Source organism: Chionomys nivalis, chromosome 7 (assembly GCF_950005125.1).
Source record: "Chionomys nivalis chromosome 7, mChiNiv1.1, whole genome shotgun sequence".
Taxonomy (NCBI): Eukaryota; Metazoa; Chordata; class Mammalia; order Rodentia; family Cricetidae; genus Chionomys; species Chionomys nivalis.
In genome coordinates, this window is record NC_080092.1 from 84,129,531 (window position 1) to 84,151,521 (window position 21,991).

The 21,991-nt window shown below is 45.6% G+C and overlaps 1 protein-coding gene across 2 annotated transcripts; it reads left to right on the plus strand.

Moving 5' to 3' along the window:
* Positions 1-476: 476 nt before the first annotated feature.
* Positions 477-19,864, plus strand: Gosr2 (golgi SNAP receptor complex member 2). 2 transcript variants are annotated; one of them, XM_057776381.1, is made up of 6 exons: positions 477-585; positions 7,048-7,112; positions 8,605-8,713; positions 9,545-9,677; positions 12,205-12,345; positions 17,242-19,859. In XM_057776381.1, exons 1-6 carry the CDS (start codon positions 557-559, stop codon positions 17,401-17,403), a joined length of 639 nt encoding a protein of 212 aa, XP_057632364.1. In that variant the 5' UTR covers positions 477-556; the 3' UTR covers positions 17,404-19,859. The 2 variants fall into 2 exon arrangements, with proteins under 2 accessions (XP_057632364.1, XP_057632366.1); XM_057776383.1 differs by lacking the exon at positions 12,205-12,345 and having other exon boundaries at positions 17,242-19,864.
* Positions 19,865-21,991: the final 2,127 nt, after the last annotated feature.

Genomic DNA, 21,991 nt, shown 5'->3' on the forward strand with positions numbered 1-21,991 from the left:
TCGTATTTCCTTCTCTAGTCCAAGCTCTGAAGAATAGGAGGAATTTGGTTGTTCCACGTCACACGACACATGCTAACCATTCATTGTGGGCTGAACAGAAATCAAGAAGGAGATGGGAAGATTAGTGGGCGGACGAGTTCGAGACAGGAAAAGCATTCGTGTTGAGGAGCGAAATCCCCAGAACCGTAATCACAGTTTAAGAAACCAAGCCGGAAATCGCTGTGAAGAGCGCAGTAGAGAAAGTCGCCGGCGACTTCTCGCTGAGGCTCTGACGTCAGTACCTCGCGACCGTCCTCTCCGATACCTGATTCAAACCTGAAGCTGGGCTTCAGCAAAACCCTCCCCAGTCGCTCCCCGCTGGGCCAAGCCTCGAGCCACACCCATCCTTTGTACACCGCTTTCCCTCTGCGCAACCCCTTCTCCGACCTCACAAGCCCCACGGGACAGGCACAGTCGCGGGCGCCCTACTCAAAAGGGCGGGTCCTGAGACCGGAAGCCGGAAATGGGGCTGTGAGGACGTGTTCCGAGGAAGCCGCAGGCCGGCTCGCCCGGCGTCATGGAGCCGCTGTACCAACAAACGCACAAGTGAGGGCTGCGTCGGGGAGCGGGCTGGGCTCGTCCCGGGAGGCGGCCCCTGGGGCTCGGGGCTTTGGCGACTGCCATTGTGGAGGTCGAGCGTTTCCGCCAGGGTCTGCTCCCCACCTCTCAGCCCCTAGCGGGATGTCCTCAGCTGGGAGAGGGGTGCCGGTCTGGGCGCGAAATCTCGGGCCGGGTAGCTCCTGCTGCAAGCCGTTGACTGCCTTTTGGGAAGGAAAACTAGCACCCCAACCCCCAGCTTTGTACAGCACCCGCCAGCTTAGTCCTCGGGCTTGGTAGAGCTTCAGGAACAGAGATGCAGTTGACGAAGCTTGTGACCATGGGTTCATTGCTCACCGGGAGTGTTAGGGGTTGTACGAAAAGTGTTTTGTGTTTTTGATTGGATATTAAAGAACGTATGTTTGTGACACAAAGAAATGCAAGTAACATAGACTATTATTGTCAGTCAAATTTGATTACAAGTTAGCTTTAAGGAAACTGAACATTGAGTTTTAGATTAGCGTCTCATAGCTAAATTAGTTTCCTTTATTTATAGTGTCCTGTGTTTTGGCACCTTGCCAAACATGTAGCTGGACATGGTAAGGGGCTATACCTATGCTATTTTAAGAATTTTCTGTAGCTATATTAGGATAACACCAAAGTATCATACTCCTTGGGTCTGAAAATGAAATAAACTAGTCATCCAGCCTCCCTAGTAAACTCATAGCAAAAGGAATGGAAATAAGACGGTGGCTGTTTTCTTTCTTTCTGATATTCTGAGTTTATGGTTTTCCTTTTCCTTCAGCAACAAAATGTTTGATTTGGGAGAGGGAAAAATAAGGAAATTGCATTATAATGACAGTTTGCATATTATATAAAAAGTGTAGGAAGAGATAAAAAGGCTAGCTTTTGAGCCACTTGGGAAGGAATGAAACAGAAAATTACACTCACGTTGCTAAGAACAGGTCCGATACCCAGCAAGGCACAGAGGCCTAGCACTACATTGAGGTTAATCTGCTAGTTGCTGAGTTGACAAAACATACATAGAACATACTCATCTCTCTAGAACTTTGAACTTACGCTGTGGCTATCTCTTACTGTGAAAGTACACTGACATTAAATCAATTATTTAAAGTCATTTAACTGGAAAAGTCCTGAGCATGAATGAATGAAAAGAAAAGATGAAAACAGGACATTTTATACTTCAGTAATAATAATAGTTCACTAAGGTGAGCTTCACGGAGAAGCAATAGCCAGACTTCCATTTTTGAGATACTTGTGTTTGTAAAGATGGTTACATTTGTTCCTTGTGTTGTCCAGTCTGCCATGCTTGGTCTCATTTCTGGACGGTGCAGGTGAAATACGTCTTGGATGCAAACAGCTCCATAGTGAACAGGCTTTCCAGGTGATTTTAGTGCGTAGGTAGTTTTAAGAACTGTTATCTCTAGATCAACTTGTCAGTTTGCCTTATGAGGTAAAGACTAGCTACAGAGGCAGAATGGAAGATGTGAAAATCACCAGGTGGTTTCCACTGTTCTGTGTGTGTGTGTGTGTTTGTGTGTATTCAAGACAGGAATTCCCTATATAGCTGAGATTAGCCTATATCTCGCTGTGTGGCTCAGGCTGGCCTTGAATTTAGAGTCCACCTGCTTCTTTGTCTCAGGTGCTAAGATGACAGGTGAGCACTGTCACACCCAGACTAACCCACTACTCTGTCTTGTCTGTCTGTCTGTCTGTCTGTCTGTCTGTCTATCTCTATCTATCTATCTATCTATCTATCTATCTATCTATCTATCTATCTATCTATCATCTATCTGAGATAGAGTTTCACTGTATAGCCCTAGCTGACCAGGAACTAGCTATGAAAATCAGGCTGGCCTAGAACTCACAAAGATCCACCTGCCTCTGTCTCTTGAGTGCTGGGATTAAAGATGTATACCACCACACTCATGACTTTAAAAGCAACAGCAGTTTAATTTGATGCTGTTTAGGTCACACAGCATTTTCATACTGCATTGGGTTCTGCAGTCTTCCAAATAATTGTTACCATTAGCAGCTCAGTTGTACATTTGAGACGGGGCACCAAGGGGTTAAATGACTTGCAAAGTGTCTGTCAGCTTGCATAGTGAACTCGATCAGTTCAACTTAAAAAACAAAACAAAACAACAGCAATGCCTCTTGCTTAATATGTACTCTCTCTGCTTGGCTATAATATCACCCATATCCATGGTGGACTCCATGGTGGACTTCATGCTTAGAAGAACCTGAGACTTCTTTTTCTGTCATGTCTACACCCCCAAGTCATATTTGGGTATCACCCGTCACTTGACTGTGTAGGTGTTGTCTGGTTCTCACTTGAGTGGAAGTGGATTCTCCAAGTGCTGTCTTAGCTTCCCCCATGCCAGTCACACATGCCATGCTGTTTGCATTTATTTCCTAGCATGGAATGTGGAGGCTGGACTTTACTGGTTATATCTTTTCTAATTCATTTAGAGCCAAACAGAACTTATAATTAGAAATTAAATGGGGAACATCAGTTATTTCTTAAAATTATCCTTTTTAGCTTAGTATAACAAAGCTGGCCAAAGAGTGTTTTTAGGGTGTTATTATTGTCTTGCTTGTCCTTGAGAATCTCAGACAAGAGCTTCCATTCCAATTCTGTCTTTGGTCATGAAGACCCTTTTAAGATCCCAGATAGTTCATGGGCCTGGTGTGGCACAGGTAGGGGCACTTTCCTTTTCTTGTTTTCAAGAAGACAGCATAATTGTGCAATTTGTAATTTGTTTCCTATGTAAAGCTGAAATACGGTGTCTTGGAACATGTACCTTTTGCTTCAGGGACTCCCTTCAGCAGAAGTAGGAGACAAACCCTTTTCTACTTCTTTCATCTATCCAATCATTTGTTTTATTTATTTATTTTGGTTTTTCGAGACAGAGTTTCTCTGTGTACTCCTGATTGCCCTGGAATTCTCTCTGTAGACCAGGCTGGCCTCAAACTCACAGAGATCCACCTGCCTTTGCCTCCCAAGTGCTGGGATTAAAGGTGTGTGCCACCACCGCCCAGCTCATTCCAGTTATTTGAAGAGCATCCTTTGGTATCCTTGTTTAACCACAAATCTCAATCTGTACTGTCTTCAGGCCTCATTTACCATAGATACCATGGAAGAAACCAACACATCTTTAAATCAGCCAAGATTAGAGTTATCCTCATTGTGTTCCTTCCCACCGCAGAAGACCTGTAGTTTCATATCCCGCTTTTCCATGGGTCATTATGGTTATATAGCCCGTTTGTTGTTGAATGTATGAGTATATGAATAAGTAAGTAATGAGTTTCATTAAATCATTAACATCTGGAAAAACCTATTTTTCTTAGTTATTTATGAAATATTGCAAACACATAAAAATAAAAGTAACATCACTCAATGTTAGGATTCATATTAATATAAGTGCTCCAGATAATTGATTTATAAACAAGCTGAATCAAAAGCATCTATATCTGTTCTCACCACCAGAGCTTGCCATCCTCACATCATTTTATTATTCTTCTTACACTTGTGTTCACAGGCAATATGTGCTACTTGTTTTCTATGGTCACATCTTCCTTCCTTCCTTCCTTCCTTCCTTCCTTCCTTCCTTCCTTCCTTCCTCCCTCCCTCCCTCCCTCCCTCCCTCCCTCCCTCCCTCCCTCCCTCCCTCCCTCCCTCTTTCTTTCTTTCTTTCTTTCTTTCTTTCTTTCTTTCTTTCTTTCTTTCTTTCTTTCTTTCTTTCTTTTTGAGATAGGTCACTTTATTATGTCCTAGAACTCACTATATAGACCAGGCCAGCCTCAAACTCAGAGGTCCATCTGCCTTTCTGTCTCTGTAGTGCTGGGACTAAAGTCGTGCACCACAGTGCCCAGCTCATGAAACATAATTCTTTCTGAAAATCAAAAAAAAAAAAAAAGTTCAAAGTTCCTTGTGTTTAAGGGTTTCAAATGACTGTGTGTGGATCTATTCAGTGAGAGACATATCAATACTGCTAATAATATAATAACTACCGAACTGCTCATCAAGAAAGAACTCAGATTAAGTTCAGCAGATTAAATAAAAGCTAGCAGGATTGGCAAATAGCTCAGTGGGTGAAAGGGCATGCTGCCAAGCCTGATAACCTGAGTTTGAGCCCCAGAACCCATGTGGTGGAAGAAAAAACTAACTCCTGCAAGCTGTCCCCCGGTCTCCATTCTTTGGCTTGATTGCACCTTCACACACACTAAGTAAATAAATACTTATAGATAAAAACTTGATCTAGTCATATTAGTGTGGGCATTAAGTCTTTAAGATAAGATATTGAGTGGAAAAAGGAAAACCTAGTACATTAAGTATCTGTTTATGTGCTACTGATGTATTTGTTTATTTCTTGATTTATTGAGTCAACTTCCATATACTTCTTCAGAATGGGGTTGGTTATGGGTTTTTTGTTTGTTTTGCTGCCTCTATTTTTCTTTTTTTGTTGTTGTTCCTGTGGATAGTGATACCAACTTTTTGTTTGCTTTAAGCCACCTTTACAAGTTTACTTCTCTGCCTATGTCCTTCTACTAATAGGAATCCTAATTTTCCTGCCCCTCAAACCACCAGTCCCTGCTGTTGTCCTCACCCAGGTGTTCCACATAGCAATTAGCTCCATCTGCATCCCTACATCAGCCTCTGTATCTCCACTGCCTCTGTGTTGAAGTGGGAGCGGCAGGGCTGCGTCCCCGGCACCCGGCCGCCCGCATGGCTTATGCCCCAAAATAATTACACAGAAACTGTATTCTTTTAATCACTGCCTGGCCCATTAGTTCCAGCCTCTTATTGGCTAGCTCTTACATATTGATCTAACCCATTTCTAATATTATGTGTAGTACCACGAGCTGGCTTACCAGGAAAGATCTTAACCTGCGTCTGTCTGGAGTGGGAGAATCATGGCGACTCACTGACTCGGCTTCTTTCTCCCAGCATTCTGTTCTGTTTACTCCACCCACCTAAGGGCTGGCCTATAAATGGGCCAAGGCAGTTTCTTTGTTAAATGAAAGTAACTCCTCCATCACCTCTACCCCACCCCACCCCCTCCAAAGCACCCCATATTCTCTTTCCTGAGGCAGCTGACAGGTTGCTTCTCGGGGTCACAAGGCTTGCCTTGGAGCATTCAGGAAGTCTTAGACAGCTGATTGGGTTCTGGTGCCATAGGTCACGCTTAGAAGTTACAAGAATGCCCTGAAAAAGGCTAGAGACACACTGAAGCAAGATCAGGGCTCCTGGCTGGTCCTGATAAAATTTTAGGTCACGGTATATAATGTTCACAGTGGAGAAAAGCTGTTGTACTTCCCCTTAAGGGCAGGGGATGAGACCTTCACACAGGCTCTGTGCAGAGAGCCTGTACAAGCTCAGGAGGCATTGGGGCTAACATAAGCTGCATTCCAAGAGCTGACAAGTGATGGGGAACCACTAAGAAAGATTGGAAGGTAACTTTGGCCTGGAAAGTCTCCAGAGAGTGCTCTGGGCCTAATGTCTGGAACCTGTTGCATTTCCAAATAAATGGCAGTTCCCCCCTGTTGTCAGGGAAAGATGTTTACCAAACTGGAGATACCTATCTTTCAGGGCCTACTCCCCTCTGCTCTTTCTCTGTGTGCCCTTCAAGCACTGCTGCTGCTTTTACACCACATGAAATGCCTTGCAAGCCTTCTGCATAGCTTATTCTATGGTGACATGCACAGCCAACACTGTGGAGGCTGAGGCAGAAGAATCACAAGTTCAAGGTGAGCCTCAGCTACATAAATGAGATCTTGTCTCAAAAACAAGCAAACACAACTCCTTCGTCCACAAAATGGCACAGTTTACACTTTCTCAGCCCCAGCCTTCCTATTTCCTTTGCCCCATTGTACACAGCTCCTCCCTCGACTTTGTTTGCTTCTGCTTCTGTGTGTTGGTTTTCTCGTAAATCTTCTCAGGGATTTTTCATGTCCATCTGGCCTGTCAGTTCCTAATTACATTGTTTCTCAGAGGCAAGGATTGTATCTCCCTTGACCTTTGACTCTTGGTAGGCAGACCAGTGCTCTGCACATTGGGTCACAGAACAGAGAGTGGGATTGGCTGGATCCTCGGTGAGGTTTATCGCCTGCTGTGTGGCCTTGAGCAACTTTCATGACCTTTCTGGGTTTCAGTTTTTATTTATAAAATGAGAATGGTGATAGTGCTTTTCCTTTCAGGGTTATTGACTTAGCTGTGTCTCAGATGCAGTAAGCACTCACTACATGCTAGCAGAATTATTATTAGCATTAGGATATTAGAAACGATGCCAAAATGGGTGGCCTAAAGTGCCACATCTAAATTTTACAGTTCAGCAGCACTGTCAGTTGAAATCAGTTGTAAGATGGCATTAGAACAAGTTGTCTTTCCTGACTGAAGTGCCAGCGATTATTCCTGTCTCACTCATTTCCTCCCTCTTCCTTTGATAGGCAGGTCCACGAGATCCAGTCTCACATGGGACGCCTGGAGACGGCAGACAGGCAGTCTGTGCACTGTGAGTAATTAACCAGGCAGAGCAGAGTCCTTTCTCTGATGACACGGGGCTAATGGGCTGGGTTTCCTGACCGCATTCTGCCTTGGGGGCTTAGTGACTCAGTATGGAATGAGTTGTTAGGATGAACAGAAAAACCTATGGCCAAGTCTCAGTTCCCTGATTGTGCCCACTGGAGTCCACCAGTTTTTATCCCCCATTACCCTTCCACTCAACCTGACATGGCCTTATGGGAATGGAAGCTCTCTCTCCATCTCTCTTAATCGTATTACCTAGTCTGAAAATTCAGACATGCTGACCTAGAAGTGGCCATCTCTCCTGAGCTGAGAATTCTGGCTTCTTAGTAGGATTATCCAAACAACTAGCAATATTAATTAGTTTAGTTCCCACACCACCGTTTCTTTTGAGAAGCATGTGGGGTTGTGGTTTGGAGTTTCATTCCTGTTCCAAGCAAAGGGCCTCTCTCCGAGCCAGCCTTTAGACCTCCCACAGAAGCTCTGTTTCTGTTTCCCCTTTTTCCATGACTCCTCAGCATGGCCCTTCCCTTAGCTCTAGTCTAAGCTGTGTTTGCTGCAGGTGCAGGGGCCTAGGAAGGGCTGGTGCCGGGGTTGTCATTTCTTGGTGGGGAAGGCAGCCGCCTGGATGCTTGCTTTGTGCAGTTTAGTTTCTGCCCACTGGCCTTTGTTTGCCTTCCCAACAATCTCACTGTTGCCTGATTAGAAATGGAAAGAGGTCATTTTGACAGCCTTATCAAAGGGCCTAAGGAGTGACTATCACACTCCCTACCTCTGTGGGCTCTTTCCTGGGTCTTTCCTATTGATATGTGGTCTATTCTGAGGGCTCCACATCTCGGCCTACACATGCTTTCAGAATGCCTCTGGGTGTTTCCATACTAATTTCCCCCTTTATGCTTTTTTTTTTTTTTTTTTAGCATCCCTCATCTATGAGTTCAGTTGTTCACCTTTTTACTAGAGGCTTATTATCCATTTCTGATACCCAACTCAAATAGAACTATATAAAAAGTTTAGCTTAACAGAGTTATTTGGACAATAAAAAATGTTTATTTTCTAAAGGTGGGGAGTTTATGTTTTCAGAAATGACTTCTACTTTAAAACCAGGGCAGCTAACAGATATGTGTAGCTATGTGTGTCTGAATGCATATAAGAACACACATGCTTTGAAACAATATACCTTGAATTGATTCATCTTTGTATTGTGCTCCTTTTGAAATATACGTTTTAGTTTGTGTTATGGAAAAATGTTTTATTTATTACTTTTTTGGGGGTGGGGTGAGACAGGGTTTCTCTGTGTAGCCCTGGCTGTCCTGGAACTTGCTCTGTAGATCAGGCTGACTTCTAACTCAGATCCACCTGCCTCTGCCTCCTGAGTGCTGGGGATAAAGGCGTGCATCACCACTGCCCAGCAAGATTTGTCACTCTTAATTTAAGTTCATTATCTTTTTTCCAGCAATTATTTTTTTCTCTCTTTTGTGCAGTAGTAGAAAATGAAATCCAAGCAAGCATAGACCAGATATTCAGCCATCTAGAGCGTCTGGAGATTTTGTCGAGCAAAGAGCCACCTAATAAAAGGCAGAATGCCAAACTGTAAGTGTTGATCCCTGACATGGCTTAGATACTGCAGGCCCACCTAGGCAGCCTCTTGTCGCACTAGAAACTATAGAATATTCTGAAAATCTGGGTACATACTACAGAAATGAAGCCTATGCAAAGATAGTCTCCCTAAAATACACAATTCTATCTAAGTTATACATCCTCTAAAATTAAGGGAGGAGGTTTGTGACTCAGAAGCCTGTGATCATCGTCCCATGCTTCTTTTGTGGGTGATTGTGATCTCTTGTTTCTTTGAGGTCATTCTGAAAATATGCATTTTCTGATGAGACCCTGAAAGTATAATGCAGCTGGGGAGTTCGGCTCTGCGATTTAGTTCCCACTGGCTTCTGTTGGGCTGAAATGCCTTGTCCTAATCGCCTCAATCAGTCTGTTTATAATGAAGTACTGATCAAATGTTTGATACCCCACCATGAAATCAAAGGAAAACTACCCTCACCACTACTCCAAACCCTGCTCCTCAAAGTTCCATGAAACTTCATTGCTGCTCTACCTCATAGCTGCCCTTGGGCTTCTTCCAGGAGTGTGGACTAACTCACGGAAGGTCAGGAAGGGGTCATCAAGCCTGCTTCCTGTCACCTGTTCCCTGAAGAGCTGGAGTCCAGCAGACTTTAAGTAAAGCTGCTGGAATCATATATGATTCCATCCACCTTAACCACAAGCTACTGCTCGACTCAGCATCTTTGCTTCTCACTGTAGGCGCTGGTGGGGAGCCGTGAAGCCAGGTCTTCCCTGAGTCCAAAGCCAGGCTGCCTCAGAGTGGGCCATCCTCAGTTCCTGGAACTAATCTCTGTCTCATAATTCCAGCCGTGTTGACCAACTGAAGTATGATGTCCAGCACCTGCAGACGGCCCTCAGGAACTTTCAGCACAGGCGCTATACCAGGGAGCAGCAGGAGAGACAACGAGAGGAGCTTCTGTCTCGCACTTTCACCACTAACGTAAGCAGACACTGGGGGGGTGGAGGCCTAAGTGCAGGTCACCAGGCATTACCCCTTAGTGGGGTGCTTGAAGCCAACTGAGGAGGAGACTAAATGGAACTGACAGGGGATTTTGTACATTGTCACTAAGACTATACCTAGATGGGAATTTCCAACACGAAAACCTGAAGAGGAGGCAGTTAAATTGAAGGAATGGGCAGAGGTGGAAGCTCACACAGTCCAGGTATTTTGTGATCTGATGGAGGCAGATGATTAGAACTTAGCCCATCTATAGAGACGCAGCTGCCTCTAGGCACTTCTTTGGTGCTGTGTGTGTGCTTGCATGCGTGTGCATATGTTTCAAGCACTGGTGCTCTCTGTGTGTGTTTCAAGCACTGCCATTTTGCCGTGTGTATGTTTAATTCAGGCATTGTCATGGTGTGTTCGTGTGTGTGTGTGGTTTCAGCCTCAGATACATTCAAATGTTTTTGCTCCTGGTCTGAATGTAATTTGGAGGGACGTGTTAACAGATATTTAGTGTTGGATGGATTGCGTTTGGAGTAGCATGTTGGTTTGTATGTTTGATTTCCTGGAAGCCCCACCCCTGCCCTCTAGCTTCAGTAGGATCATTCTCTGCATGTGCAATGTACTGGCCTTTCCCGGGGTTCTGTGTAGTGTGTTCTACCAAGTGAGGTGGGTTTGGGCTTTATATTTTGTTACTTTTTTAAACCTGCCACTAGAATTCATGGCACTTGGCACTTATGTAACCACACTGTAGACAGAAACAGAGCGATCCTGGTGGCTTTAATCTCGCACAGACTGGGCTGGGAGAGAAACAGGTGCTTTCCTTCCTGCTGTCTGACTGACACAGCCTCCTGCCAGGCAATGCCCCTTCTTCCTGATTCTCACTGGCTGAAGGATAGACTCATCACTCCATCCCCCTGCTGTAGTACATTTCTCCAAGTGCCTCAGGAATGGCTTCATAGTTTTGTTTTTCCAGAGCAGGTGGACAGGCAGGTTGTGGTGATTAGCAAGTCACAAATGCAGCATGCTTTAAGATACCGAATAAGATGGCATACTGAAAGATAGGTCACATCAGGCATTTTGGGGCCAGGGAGGACCTCTCAGTATTATTTTGTTGACTGCCATCCTGATGTGGCACCACATTCACTGGGCTACTCAGAAACATTGACTCACCAAATGAGGCTTCTCTTTAGTCATTTTACCTATTGTAAAAGAGGATGCCTACCACCCGTCCCTTTCCAGATGGGAATGAGTGTAAGGCAGGTTTGTGTGTAAAGTCACTAAATGCTTGCAGGATAAGGGGAACCATCGACTCTCTTAACATTAGAATCAACACCAAGGTACCAAGTAAGACATTTGACAAAATTACTAAACATGGCTTCACCCTTTGAGCAGTTCTCTTGTTAGAGGGAAATTCAGAATGTCCACCTGAAGGCTGGTTCTGAACTTGAGCAGCAGAACAAATGGTTTATCTTCCTGCCAGTGGGAATTGGGGCTTCAGTGGTGGAAGCGGTATTACCTGGCAGGAGGTTGTGTCGGTCAGACAGCAGAAAGGAGAGCACCCACAGCTGGTGATGAACTGGTCCTCTTCCGAGCCCAGACTGTGAGATTAGAGCGACTATTCTTAGTGTTTCTGTCTACAGTGTGGTTACAATTGAGAGTTGGCTATGCACTCTGCCCTGGGATCCTACCTATCTGGGTATGTTATTCCATCCCTTTGGGCTTCACTTTCTTCACCTGCAAAATGGGGAGAACAGGAATAACTCCCAGCATATTGAGTGAGTTTAGGGAAATGGATGTGTGAAGTAAAAGGACTTGGTCTGTACTGATGAGGCATCTTCAGTCTGAAGGTGCAGCATCCAAAGAAGCTCCTCAGTAGGTGGACTCCATTCCAAAGTCTGCAGAGTCCTGAAGTCTGAGACACTCAGGTCCCAAGCCTTTTAGATAGCCTGTTCTCAGCCTGTAGTCTTTGTTCTTCTTCCACGTACCTTTCTTTTCTTTAGTGGCTTTTTTCCTGCCTCCTCAGAAGTGAGTTCCCATCCTGAACACCCAGAAGCCTTCAGTAGAAAGCACCACCCCTTGGATTTGTAGTCTCAGTCTAATCAAAGCGACAAGCTATAGATAAAATAGCTAAAGAACAAAAGCAAACATGTAACAGCATATAAGCAAAAGCCTTGTAAAGGAACATTTGAACAGCTATCTTTGGGAGGAGCCAGAGGAAACCTTTAGGAGAAATGAATGAGGTCTTGAAGGAATAGCTGCTTTTCCTCAGTGGAGATCTGACAGATGCAGAAAACCAAACTGTAGCAACTCATTGGAGAGTGATGGACCTGACACCTCTGCTGTTGTGGTGCAGACCCCACGCCCATACACACACCTTTACTTTGCTTTTTCTTCCCTTTGACTCTCTGATTCCTGCATTGTTTCCTCTGGTTCTTCTGGCTTGACCTTGGCCAAAAGGCAGAGCAGACGCAGGAGCTGACTGGCAGGGGAAGTTAATCAAGTGCCTGCATTTCTTTCACAGGACTCTGACACCACCATACCCATGGATGAATCACTGCAGTTTAATTCCTCCCTCCAGAACATTCACCACGGCATGGATGACCTCATTGGAGGCGGGCACAGTATTCTGGAGGGACTGAGGGCCCAGAGACTGACCTTGAAGGTGGGGTCCCTGCTGGAGAATAGAGAGAAGGCCTCTTATTCTGGCCTTGTCACACAGTTTAGCATCTGTGTTTCTGTTTTGTTTCTGTGTCCCCAGCTCATGATGGTGTGACTGTAAGGCCAAGTCCTTGAGCTTGCAAGTTTGCCAGAGCTTGTCACGAAACCCAGTGGCATTTCTTCGTAACTAGGATTTTGTCCTTTTATGACCCTGTGTGAAATTGAGGTTGCTACAGAGGGACCAATGACAGACTGAGAAATGCTTCTTTAGATTTGCTCTCATAAGAAGGAAAGCATGGCAGTCTTCCTGTGGGATTCCAGTTGTGGAGTGTGCTGTGATGGAGGCTTTGTTTTGTACTTATCTCAGGATTGTGTCTTCAGGCTGCCTAAGCCTGCAGTAGGTGGGTCTTAGAGCTTGTGGTGGCCTGCATGCATCTCTTCCTCTTGTAGCCACAGATCAAGAAGCCTGCCCTGTTAGCACTGTTGAGCCCCTGACCCTGGATGATTTTCAGAAACATCACACAGACTGATGGCAGTCACAGTGTTTCAGCCTCAGCCTTTTCCGGTGGCAGCCCTGATGGTTTGGAGGTGTGATCCCCCCAGACTAAAGCATTGCCAGCCATTGGGCTGTGAGAAAGTCACTTGTAAGTGTGACCATTATCTTAGTTTTTATCGGAGCACATTGAGCCGTCTGCTCTGTAGGCATCCAGTATGCTTCTGAGCAGCTCTACCATCTTTACCAGGGAGAGAAATTGATAGGCTGTTGATGCTCACCTCCTGCTGACTGTTAGAGCATTTCCAATGGCCCAGGAGAGTGCTCCCCTTTCAGAACAGCCACTGAAGTAGTCTACAGATACGGTTGGCTACCCTGCCTTTTTTTTGTAGAGAACTGTCCTCTTTACCACAGCTCAGGGGAAGTCAAGACTTTTACAGAACACATCCATGTGGCACTAATGTAGAGTTAGTGGAGTTGAGGTTATGGATGGAGCGTTGGCTTCCTCCTGAAGTCTCACTGAGGAGTTCATGTGCACCGTTAGCAGAGGTGGCTTGCCAGGAAGCCTGTCCAGGTGGTGGGTCTTGAACCTTGTGATCTTGACTCCCTTTTCTCTCTGTCCCTCCTTTTGTCTTGCTCTTGATCTCCTACCTGGACCAGGAAGTTTCCTTCCTAAACCATTCAAGAGGAACAAGAGCATGAAAGAACTTGATAATCGCTTTGATGTTATAGTTGGAAATAGGGACTTTTTGAAATAAATGGTCACTTTCAGGTGGTTTTAGAAGGCATGGCCACAGAGTAGTCTGCACTCTCACCGTAAGGCAGGATCTTTAACACAGGTCCCATTTTCTCACTGTTGTGAAACATTTTCTAGTCTCCTCTGACAGCCGACTGGTTTGACTTGAGACCTCCGTTTTATTTTTATTTGCAATATAGAGAATCAAATGTAAGGCCTTACACATGCTAACGAGTCATTCTACCTACAGTGGGCCGCATCCCCAGCCCAAGATTCCTTTGTTTGGTTTTTTGAGATTGTCTCATTACGTAGAACTGGCTGGCTTGGAACTTGCTGTATAGACCAAACTGGCCTCAAACTCACAGAGTTCTGCTGCCTCTCTGCATCTTGGGTGCTGAGATTGAAGGTGTGTGCCACCGTGCCTGACTCCAGGTTCTTCTTGATCCTTGTCTAGGCAGACCATGGGTTCTGAATTCCTCTCCGTGTTACTTTGTGTCTCCTTCCCTTGACCTCTTCTTTCAGTTGCTTATTAATAGGTGTTCTTTTAGAAAAGGAATGTGGGACCAAAGGCTAGAGCATCCGTGTGAGCACACTGGGCGCCATGTATTGTTGTGACCTGTGCTTAGTTTTGTTATTTCATAAGAAACTGGATATACATTTAAACAGAACAGTGAGGAGGGCCGGGCCATGTGGTTTAGGCAGTTGATTGTGGTGGCAGCATTTATATTTATTTATAGAAGAGGCTTCATGTCTTTATGACATCTCTGCTTTTTTCTTTTTTCTCTTTCTTTTTCTTCCTTCTTTCTTTTTTTCCTTTCTCTCTCTCTCCCTCCCTGCCTCCCTCCCTTCCTTTTTTTTTTTTTTGTTTTGAAGCAAGGTTTCTCTATGTATCCCTGGCTAACTTTGGAACTTATAGATCTGCCTGCTTCTGCCTCCCAGCTGCTAGGAGTAAATGCTTGTACCACCATGCCCAACCTTTGCCATATTTCTTTGCTGCTTTTCCCACTTCAAACTCCTTTGTAAATACCAACTTACTTACTCAGTCGAAGCCCTAAAGATTTCTACTCTATAGAGTGAATGGGTCATTATCAAGGATTGCTGGAGCTAGGGAGCTGAGGAAGTTTTTCCACGTAGCTTTTAAGAATATAAGCTATTCTAGAAATGTCCACAGGGAGATGGCTGAGCATGAACCCAGTGATGATGGGTAATGCTTATGTGTCTGGGAAATGTTCGTCTGTCACCCATTGCAAAAGTTTTCACAAATGTGGCAGTGATGGAACATTTCAGGTAATTGAGCAATTGACAGCAGTGCTGCTTCCAATTGGATCATAGGCTGGGCCCTGGACCAGGGCTGTCGGCTGCCTAAGAAGTCATGGCACTAGCACAGCTGATAAGACAAGAGTGTTACCAAAGAAGACTTTGCCACATTTGATTATATACTACATGTAAATGAAGGCAACCTGAGAATTAAAAACTAAATTAAAATGGAGCTATTTGGGAGCTGTGATCCACAAAAACTGCTCAGTGTTGAGGATCCCTGTTATGGTAACTTCTGCTTGGAACTGGTGTGCTAGCAGTATCTCAGGCTGTATGTAAGCCTTCCTGGAGAAGACCTGCCAGCTGCTCCTGCCCACCACTGTCCAGCGATTCATACGCCTGTCCTGTGCTTAAGAGCAGTAGCAGTCCTTGGCCCCATGCCCAGCCTGTCTTTTCAGCTGTTTTAAGGTTCATCTTTAAAATAATGGTATGTAGAGCAGGAGATCGCTCGGCAGATGAGAGCTGCTCTTTGGGGGATGCATGTTTGATCGTCTCTACCCACATTGTGGCTAACCATCTACAACTCCAGCTAAGGGCATCCAGTGCCTCTTCTGACCTCTACAGGCTCCTGCACGCATGTGGTACACATATATAAATGCAGGCACACACATACACATAAATATGTTTTAAAAATTGTATGTAGAAATTAGTTGTATTTTCAGAAGAGTAAAGGTGTTTGAGTAAAACGTTTTGAAGTGTGGTTCGGAATGCTTAGACTAGTGAGTTCCTTTGCCTTAATTACAGAGTGGAACAAGCAAATAAGGAACAAAACAGGACACAGTAAAGTATGAATGACCAGTAGACAGGCCAGTCTCTGACCCTAGCAGACTTGAATAGTTGGTCTGCCTTGAGTTTGTCCTCTGCTCGTCTTACACTCTGCCACAGGCTCTTCCTCTCACAGTTGCTCTGTCTGCAGCAGCTCTCCACTTAACACTGGAAAAGTTTTAACTTGGACACACACAGTGCACACTTGTATACCCTAAGGATAGGGTACCTTAAGGATGTGGTAGTACATGCCTAGAATTCTAGCATTGGAGAGAGCCAGGAAGGAGGGCTATGAGCTCTAGACCAGCATGGGTTACCTAGGGAGACCCTAACTTGAAAACAAGCAAAAATAATATTAAAAGATAGGTGTAACTAATGTTTACCGCTCTTGCACATTTTTTCTATTTTTCTGAGCTTATTTGTTCCTATTTAAACTACTTTACCTCTAAAAATTTAATGCACTCCTGAAAAGACACTCGTTTATAGTTCACTTGTGATTAGGAGAGGGGAGTGTCTGCTTGTGTACATATGCAATACATTTGTCACTAATTGACTTAGTATGAAATGAAAATGTAGCTTAAAAAGCTAGGAAGTGGTGGCATTCGCAGAGGCAGGTGCATCTCTGAGTTCGAGACCAGCCTAGTCTACATAGCAAATTTCAGGACAGCCAGAGCTACACAGAGAACGCCTGTCTCAAAAAACCAAAAAAATGAAAAGTAGTTTAAAAGGTTGGGGAAAGTCCAATGTGTGTTGGTGTACTGGCTACTGAACTTGATATTACTATATTTCTATTGTGTGTGACTTCTTCCTCTGTGTTCAAGGTTCATTTGTGTTATGGCATGTTTGATTACATGTGCTAATTAGGTCCTTTTTATTGCTGAGCCATGTCCATCTATCTATACTATAACGTGTTTATTCTCTAGTTGATGCATAACCTGGTTGCTTCTCAGTTTTCAGATCTTCTCATGATCTTTTATTTTCTTTTTTAAAAGAAACTTTCTTGTAGTTTCAGCTTTTGTGTTTATTTGGAGGTCCATCTTGAATGAGTGTGTTACTCGAATACACAGGTGTCCCCTAGGACTCTCTGACAGTGCCTCTCACTGAATCTAGAGCTAGACTGGGGACCAGCAAGCCCCAGCAATGCTCCTGTCTCAGCCCCTTCAGCACTGGGGCTGTAGGCTGACCACATCTGACTTTTGTGTGGATTCTGGGGTTCCTAACTCAAGTCCTTGTGCTTATGCAGCAGGCATTCTTACTGAGCCATTTCCCGGCCCCAAGTTTTATATGTAATGTGAATCAAGGTTCACTCTTTTTACTGACACATGAAATGTACATATGTACATGTAAGATGCACATATGTGATGTATGGCCGGTTCCAGCTCCATCTGTGGAAAAGGCTTCTTTTCCTTTGACCTAACACAAGTTGGCCATGGCGAAGTGAATCTATTTCTGGTGAATGTTGCCTTCTTTCATCTCTAGGCATGACCAAGAAGACAATGTCTGTTAGTAAAACCTTGGCTTGTGGTGCTCTTTAACTGCCTTTGACAACGAGGTTGATCTTGTTTTTCTTTCTCTTCTCACCTCCCCAGGGGACTCAGAAAAAGATCCTTGACATTGCCAACATGCTCGGCTTGTCCAACACAGTGATGAGGCTAATTGAGAAGCGGGCCTTCCAGGACAAGTACTTCATGATTGGTGGGATGCTGCTCACATGTGCAGTCATGTTCCTTGTGGTACAGTACCTGACATGAGCCAGCTGCACCCAGCACAGATAGCCTTCCCACCGTGTGTGCATGTGCAAGCAAGAAGTGGGCTGGGAGGCCACCTTTGAAATGTATGCCTTAACTGTGAAGACACCCCTCCCCCAGGACTAATTGTGGCTTAGTATCAAACCTGCTTTGTTTTCTGTGACATCTGGGGAGTGGGAAGTAGGGTCACCAGGATGTGTGGTGCTTAGGAAGTGGGTCAAGACCCTGTTATCTGGCTCTCATTCGGGGAGGGATGGGTAGGCTATGTGGTCTGCCCTGGAAAACCTGCGTGGTGAGGCTTGCACACAGGACTGGCCACACTGCCGACTACTTGTCATCGCCCAGCCTCTGCGGCTCCGATGGGTGGGCGGAAGCACACGTGAGAAGATGAGGAAAGAAGTCTTTCCTTGCACCTTCTGGGAGAGATCAGTTCTCACATCCTTCTAGCCACTACCCAGTCCCAGCCCCTAAGAAAACATGACATGTGTGACTAACTGCTAACACGGCACCCTTCCCTGGAAGCAGCTACTCCAGGGAAGCCGAGACATCAGAGCTGATGTGATAATGTAAGCTTTTCCATGCCACGGTTGCTGGGTGTTTATCCTTCCTGAGGTGAGGCCAGCAGTGTTCCTGGGGAGTGTTCAGTCTGGACACAAGTCCTGAGTCACGATGTTTTTCCAGTTAATATAACTTTTGGCTCTTAAAATTCAGAGACAATAGCTTGGCACCTCCACCCAGGCTTCAGTGGGTGGGTCTTTGCCCCTTTTAAAGGGCCATGAGCAAAGGGTGACTTGTAAGTTGCAGACTCATCTAGTTCTATCATCTCAAATTCTTTGACTGTCTCTCCTCTCCCTTGAAATGTATTAGTAATATCAACCAGCAAAGCTTCCATTCTTCCCAGCCCTGGTAGGCCACCCTGGAGATGTCCCTGGTAAGTATGTCTTTATGAGACTGTTTCAGGGTCATTTTGACTTTGCCCAGCTGTGATTAAGGCTGTGTCAATGTCTGGTGTATTTTGCAGAATTTGTTTAAAAATTAATGTATCTTGAGCACACTTATTGTGATTAATCTCTGAAAGTATCAGAAAGATCTAGTGAATTTATTTGCTCGTCAGTCACAGGCCGTGCCCACCCAAACAATTCTAAATTTAGTAGTCTCATGGTGGAACAGTTGGACATTCAGAATTCCTCAGAACTGGAAACTTGATCAGTATTAATCCTGCCTTTGATTGCCCTACTTATCTGCTTAAGTGTCCTCTGTGCTGTTCCCCTCTTTACAGTGTGTGTCACATGCCACCTCTCTCCTATTGAGTAGCAGTGTTGGTCTCTTGAGTCCATCTGTGGTGTCCCTTTGGGAACTTTCTCACTTGTCACACACTTTTAATCAGAGTTTCCAGGGTACTAATTTCAGATTCTGGTCAGATTCAGTATCTGTCGCTCCTTCCCCTCTAGGCTAAATGGGCCCTAGGTGGCCAGGAAGTAGGAATCTGTTACTCTCTAGGAAGAAGTGATAGTCCTGCGGGTGGAAACAGTGGTCCCTAGAGGACAGAGGCTTGCCACATCTTCAGACTTAGAGCTCAGTTTGGGGGGGCAGATTGGCATGAGCTCCTAGCTGGCCATAAAGTGGACTTTAGACTGCATGGGCATGACTGCTGTGCCCCCAGCACCCGACGATCCCACCTGACAGCATGTTTTGGAAGATGTACAAGCTGGAACAGAGCCATCTGGACTGAAAATGTAGCGAAAGCCCCACCCCGTCCTTAGGGATTGTTGGGACAGTATTTTGTAGTATATAATGTGGTTCCACGCTTGCCCTTGTGGTGATCCTTAGATGGGCTTTGAAGATCTTGATGACCTTGATGTTCTACCTTCACAGCCGTGTATCCCTACTTTGAAATAAAACCTGTAGTGGGATGAGCATCTTTACTGCCTGGGGAAGGGAGCAGTAGCCAGAGGATCTGGACTCCCTTGCATTCCCATTCAGTACCTTGTGAGATCACTTCAACCTGATTGGGTGTAACTGTCCTCAGTTTTCAGCTGTAGGAAGGGGCCTGAGCCTGAGTGGGGTGCCCTCTAGTGGGGGAGGGGGCGCTGCGTTCTTGCAGAAGCTCCAGCTTAGCAGGTGGTGTGCACACCTTGGTGCAGCAGTTTAAGTGGCATGACTTGAAGCAAGTGGGGTGCCTACATTAAATAGATGTGTACTCCACATCTGGCCACTTTAAAGAAAGCTAAACACAGGGACCAAATAAATACTCTAGGTTTTACAGGTTTCACCCCAGACTTCTTGAAAGTCAGCTTGCCCTGTTGAATTTAAATAGTGTTGATTGGCAAATTATACTTACGCTCCTTGTTTTCATGTCAGTGGAATAAAGTTGAGGTTTGTTTAGAAAACTTTTCAAAAGCACTTGGCATTCGTTGTCATGACTACCCTTGTTTCCAGGCTAGAAGCATTCTTACACAGTGTGCCAGAGCCAGGCAGTTGGGACCATGAAAGTGTAGGCTCTTGGGGTATCCTCAGACCTTCTGATTCAGAACAGTACTTAAGGTTCTGAGGTAGTCCTGCCATGTGTGTGTTGGAGCAGCTGCGTCCTAGACAGAAAGCTGTTCTAGGATGCGAGCACTGGAAAGAATCTGGACCCAGATAAAGAGCAAGACTTGCCAAGTCCCACATGGAGGCTTCGTATGGCCTACTTCATCCAGAAGAGCTGAGGACTCTCAGAAACAACTAGGGGCTGGGGCTGTCACTCTGACACAGTGCATGTCTAGCGTTCACACTACACTGGGCTCCATCCTCACCACTGCTGGGACACATAATAAAAAACAAGGGACTAGGGCCTGGAGTGATGGCTCAGCAGTGAAGAGCACTGACAGCTCTCCCACAGGAACTGGGTTTGATCCCAGCACTTACATGGTGGCTCACAACCATCTTTACAGTTCAGGGAATCCAAAGCCACCTTCTGACTTACAAAGGTCCCAGGCACATGTGGTACACAAATACACACAGCAAACACCCACACACACACATAAATAAAACAATACAAAGTTGGGACCACAGACTTGAAAGCAGAGACATGTCAAATCGGGAAAATTCAAACAGGTCCTAAAACCTGTGGACATACTCTGGGAGTCCCTCCTGGAACTTGTAACAGCAGAGGAGCTTGTTACTGGCTGAGCAGGATGGGGTGTCACTTGTCCCCAGGCCAAGACCAGACCCTCCGTACTACCAGCTTGCCCTTAGCCTTCTGTGTAGGTGAGGCAAACTGTCCTTCACTGTCAGTCTTCCCAACCCTTTGAGTTAGATCCTGTGTTACAGCTGCTGTGCAGACAGTGGACAAGTTTTAGCGGCTTTCCACGGAAGCTGGTTCCTTTTGTGGCTGTAGTCCCAACTCTGCCAACTTGCCTCTTGCATCCCTCGAAGATGCTCTGATAGGACCGGACAACAAGGCAACCTGCTAGCATTTAGTGAAGAATGTCATACCAGGCTCTGCATGAATGTCTCCAAGAGCAACGTGGTACCATACCCACATTCTGCCACTAGGGGGTGACAGTTCTCCATCCATGACTGCTCTGGTTCCCTTAAGGTGTTAATGTGTCTGCACAGCAGTGGCTCTGGGCTGCTTTAGAACTGCAGGAGTCTGACAAAAGATGACCAAGTTTTCAGACTCCATCCTCTCCAGCCTTTCCTCAGAACTCTGCCATGCTGCAAACAGGCATGGGAAACATTTCTCCCCTCTGCGTTTCACCTCATATGGCACCTGAGAGAAGGAGCAAACAGGACGGAAAGAGGTTTGGGGATCCGGCAGGGGCTCGCCCGCTCCGATGCAGCAGAACTTTGCTGAAACGTACCTCCCCATCTCATCCATGTTTCTAGCAGTTGGCGCTCTACATCATGGTTCCCTGGGAGCTTTTAGAAATTTTACTTTGATTAGTTTATTGGTGTACCCACAGACTGGGCATTGTGTATTGCCCAGATGACTACCACGTGCAAGTGTGACTTCACCTGTAGACAGGAATGCCATTTGAAGACTAAGGTGGGTCCCCATGGACTTCACTCTGTCTCCATTGGTTCCCCACATTAGACCAGCAGTAAGGACCAAAAATGGTCATTGGGCAGTGGTGTCTGTCATTAGTTGATGCCACTGTGTCTCTGAATACTTCAGGTGAGAGAGGCTAGTCCTTCGCTCTTTCTCCTGTACACTTCTCAACCCTTCTCCCACCCCACTCCTGGCTCGGCTCCAGGCTTCCTGCCTGCTGGGCTTTCAGACACACATGTCTGCGGTATGGGGGAATGGTTAGTTGTTACTTCAGGGTGGTCACCTGCACACAGTAGGTGGTCATGAGGTCACAAGCTGTTAGTGACCTGCAGGAGGCGCCTCAGCCCAGTCCAGCCCGTACAGCTAATAGATTTAGAGCTCAATGTTCATGGAAACTGCTGTGGTCACACTTAGAACCCCCCCCCCCCCGAAAAAAAGACATGGCTACTTATGCTGTAGCCACATGCTCATAGGCCCTCAGCAGCAATGGGCGAAAATGAAGGGGAGAAGGCCACATGGTGGGAAAAAAAATGCACCAACCAGGCTGGAGAGAATTCA

Coding starts and splice junctions, on each gene's coding strand:
- Gosr2 (XM_057776381.1), top strand. CDS start 557: ATGGAGCCGCTGTACCAACAAACGCACAA. Junction 586..7,047: donor CTGTACCAACAAACGCACAA/GTGAGGGCTGCG, acceptor TTCCTTTGATAG/GCAGGTCCACGAGATCCAGT. Junction 7,113..8,604: donor AGACAGGCAGTCTGTGCACT/GTGAGTAATTAA, acceptor TCTTTTGTGCAG/TAGTAGAAAATGAAATCCAA.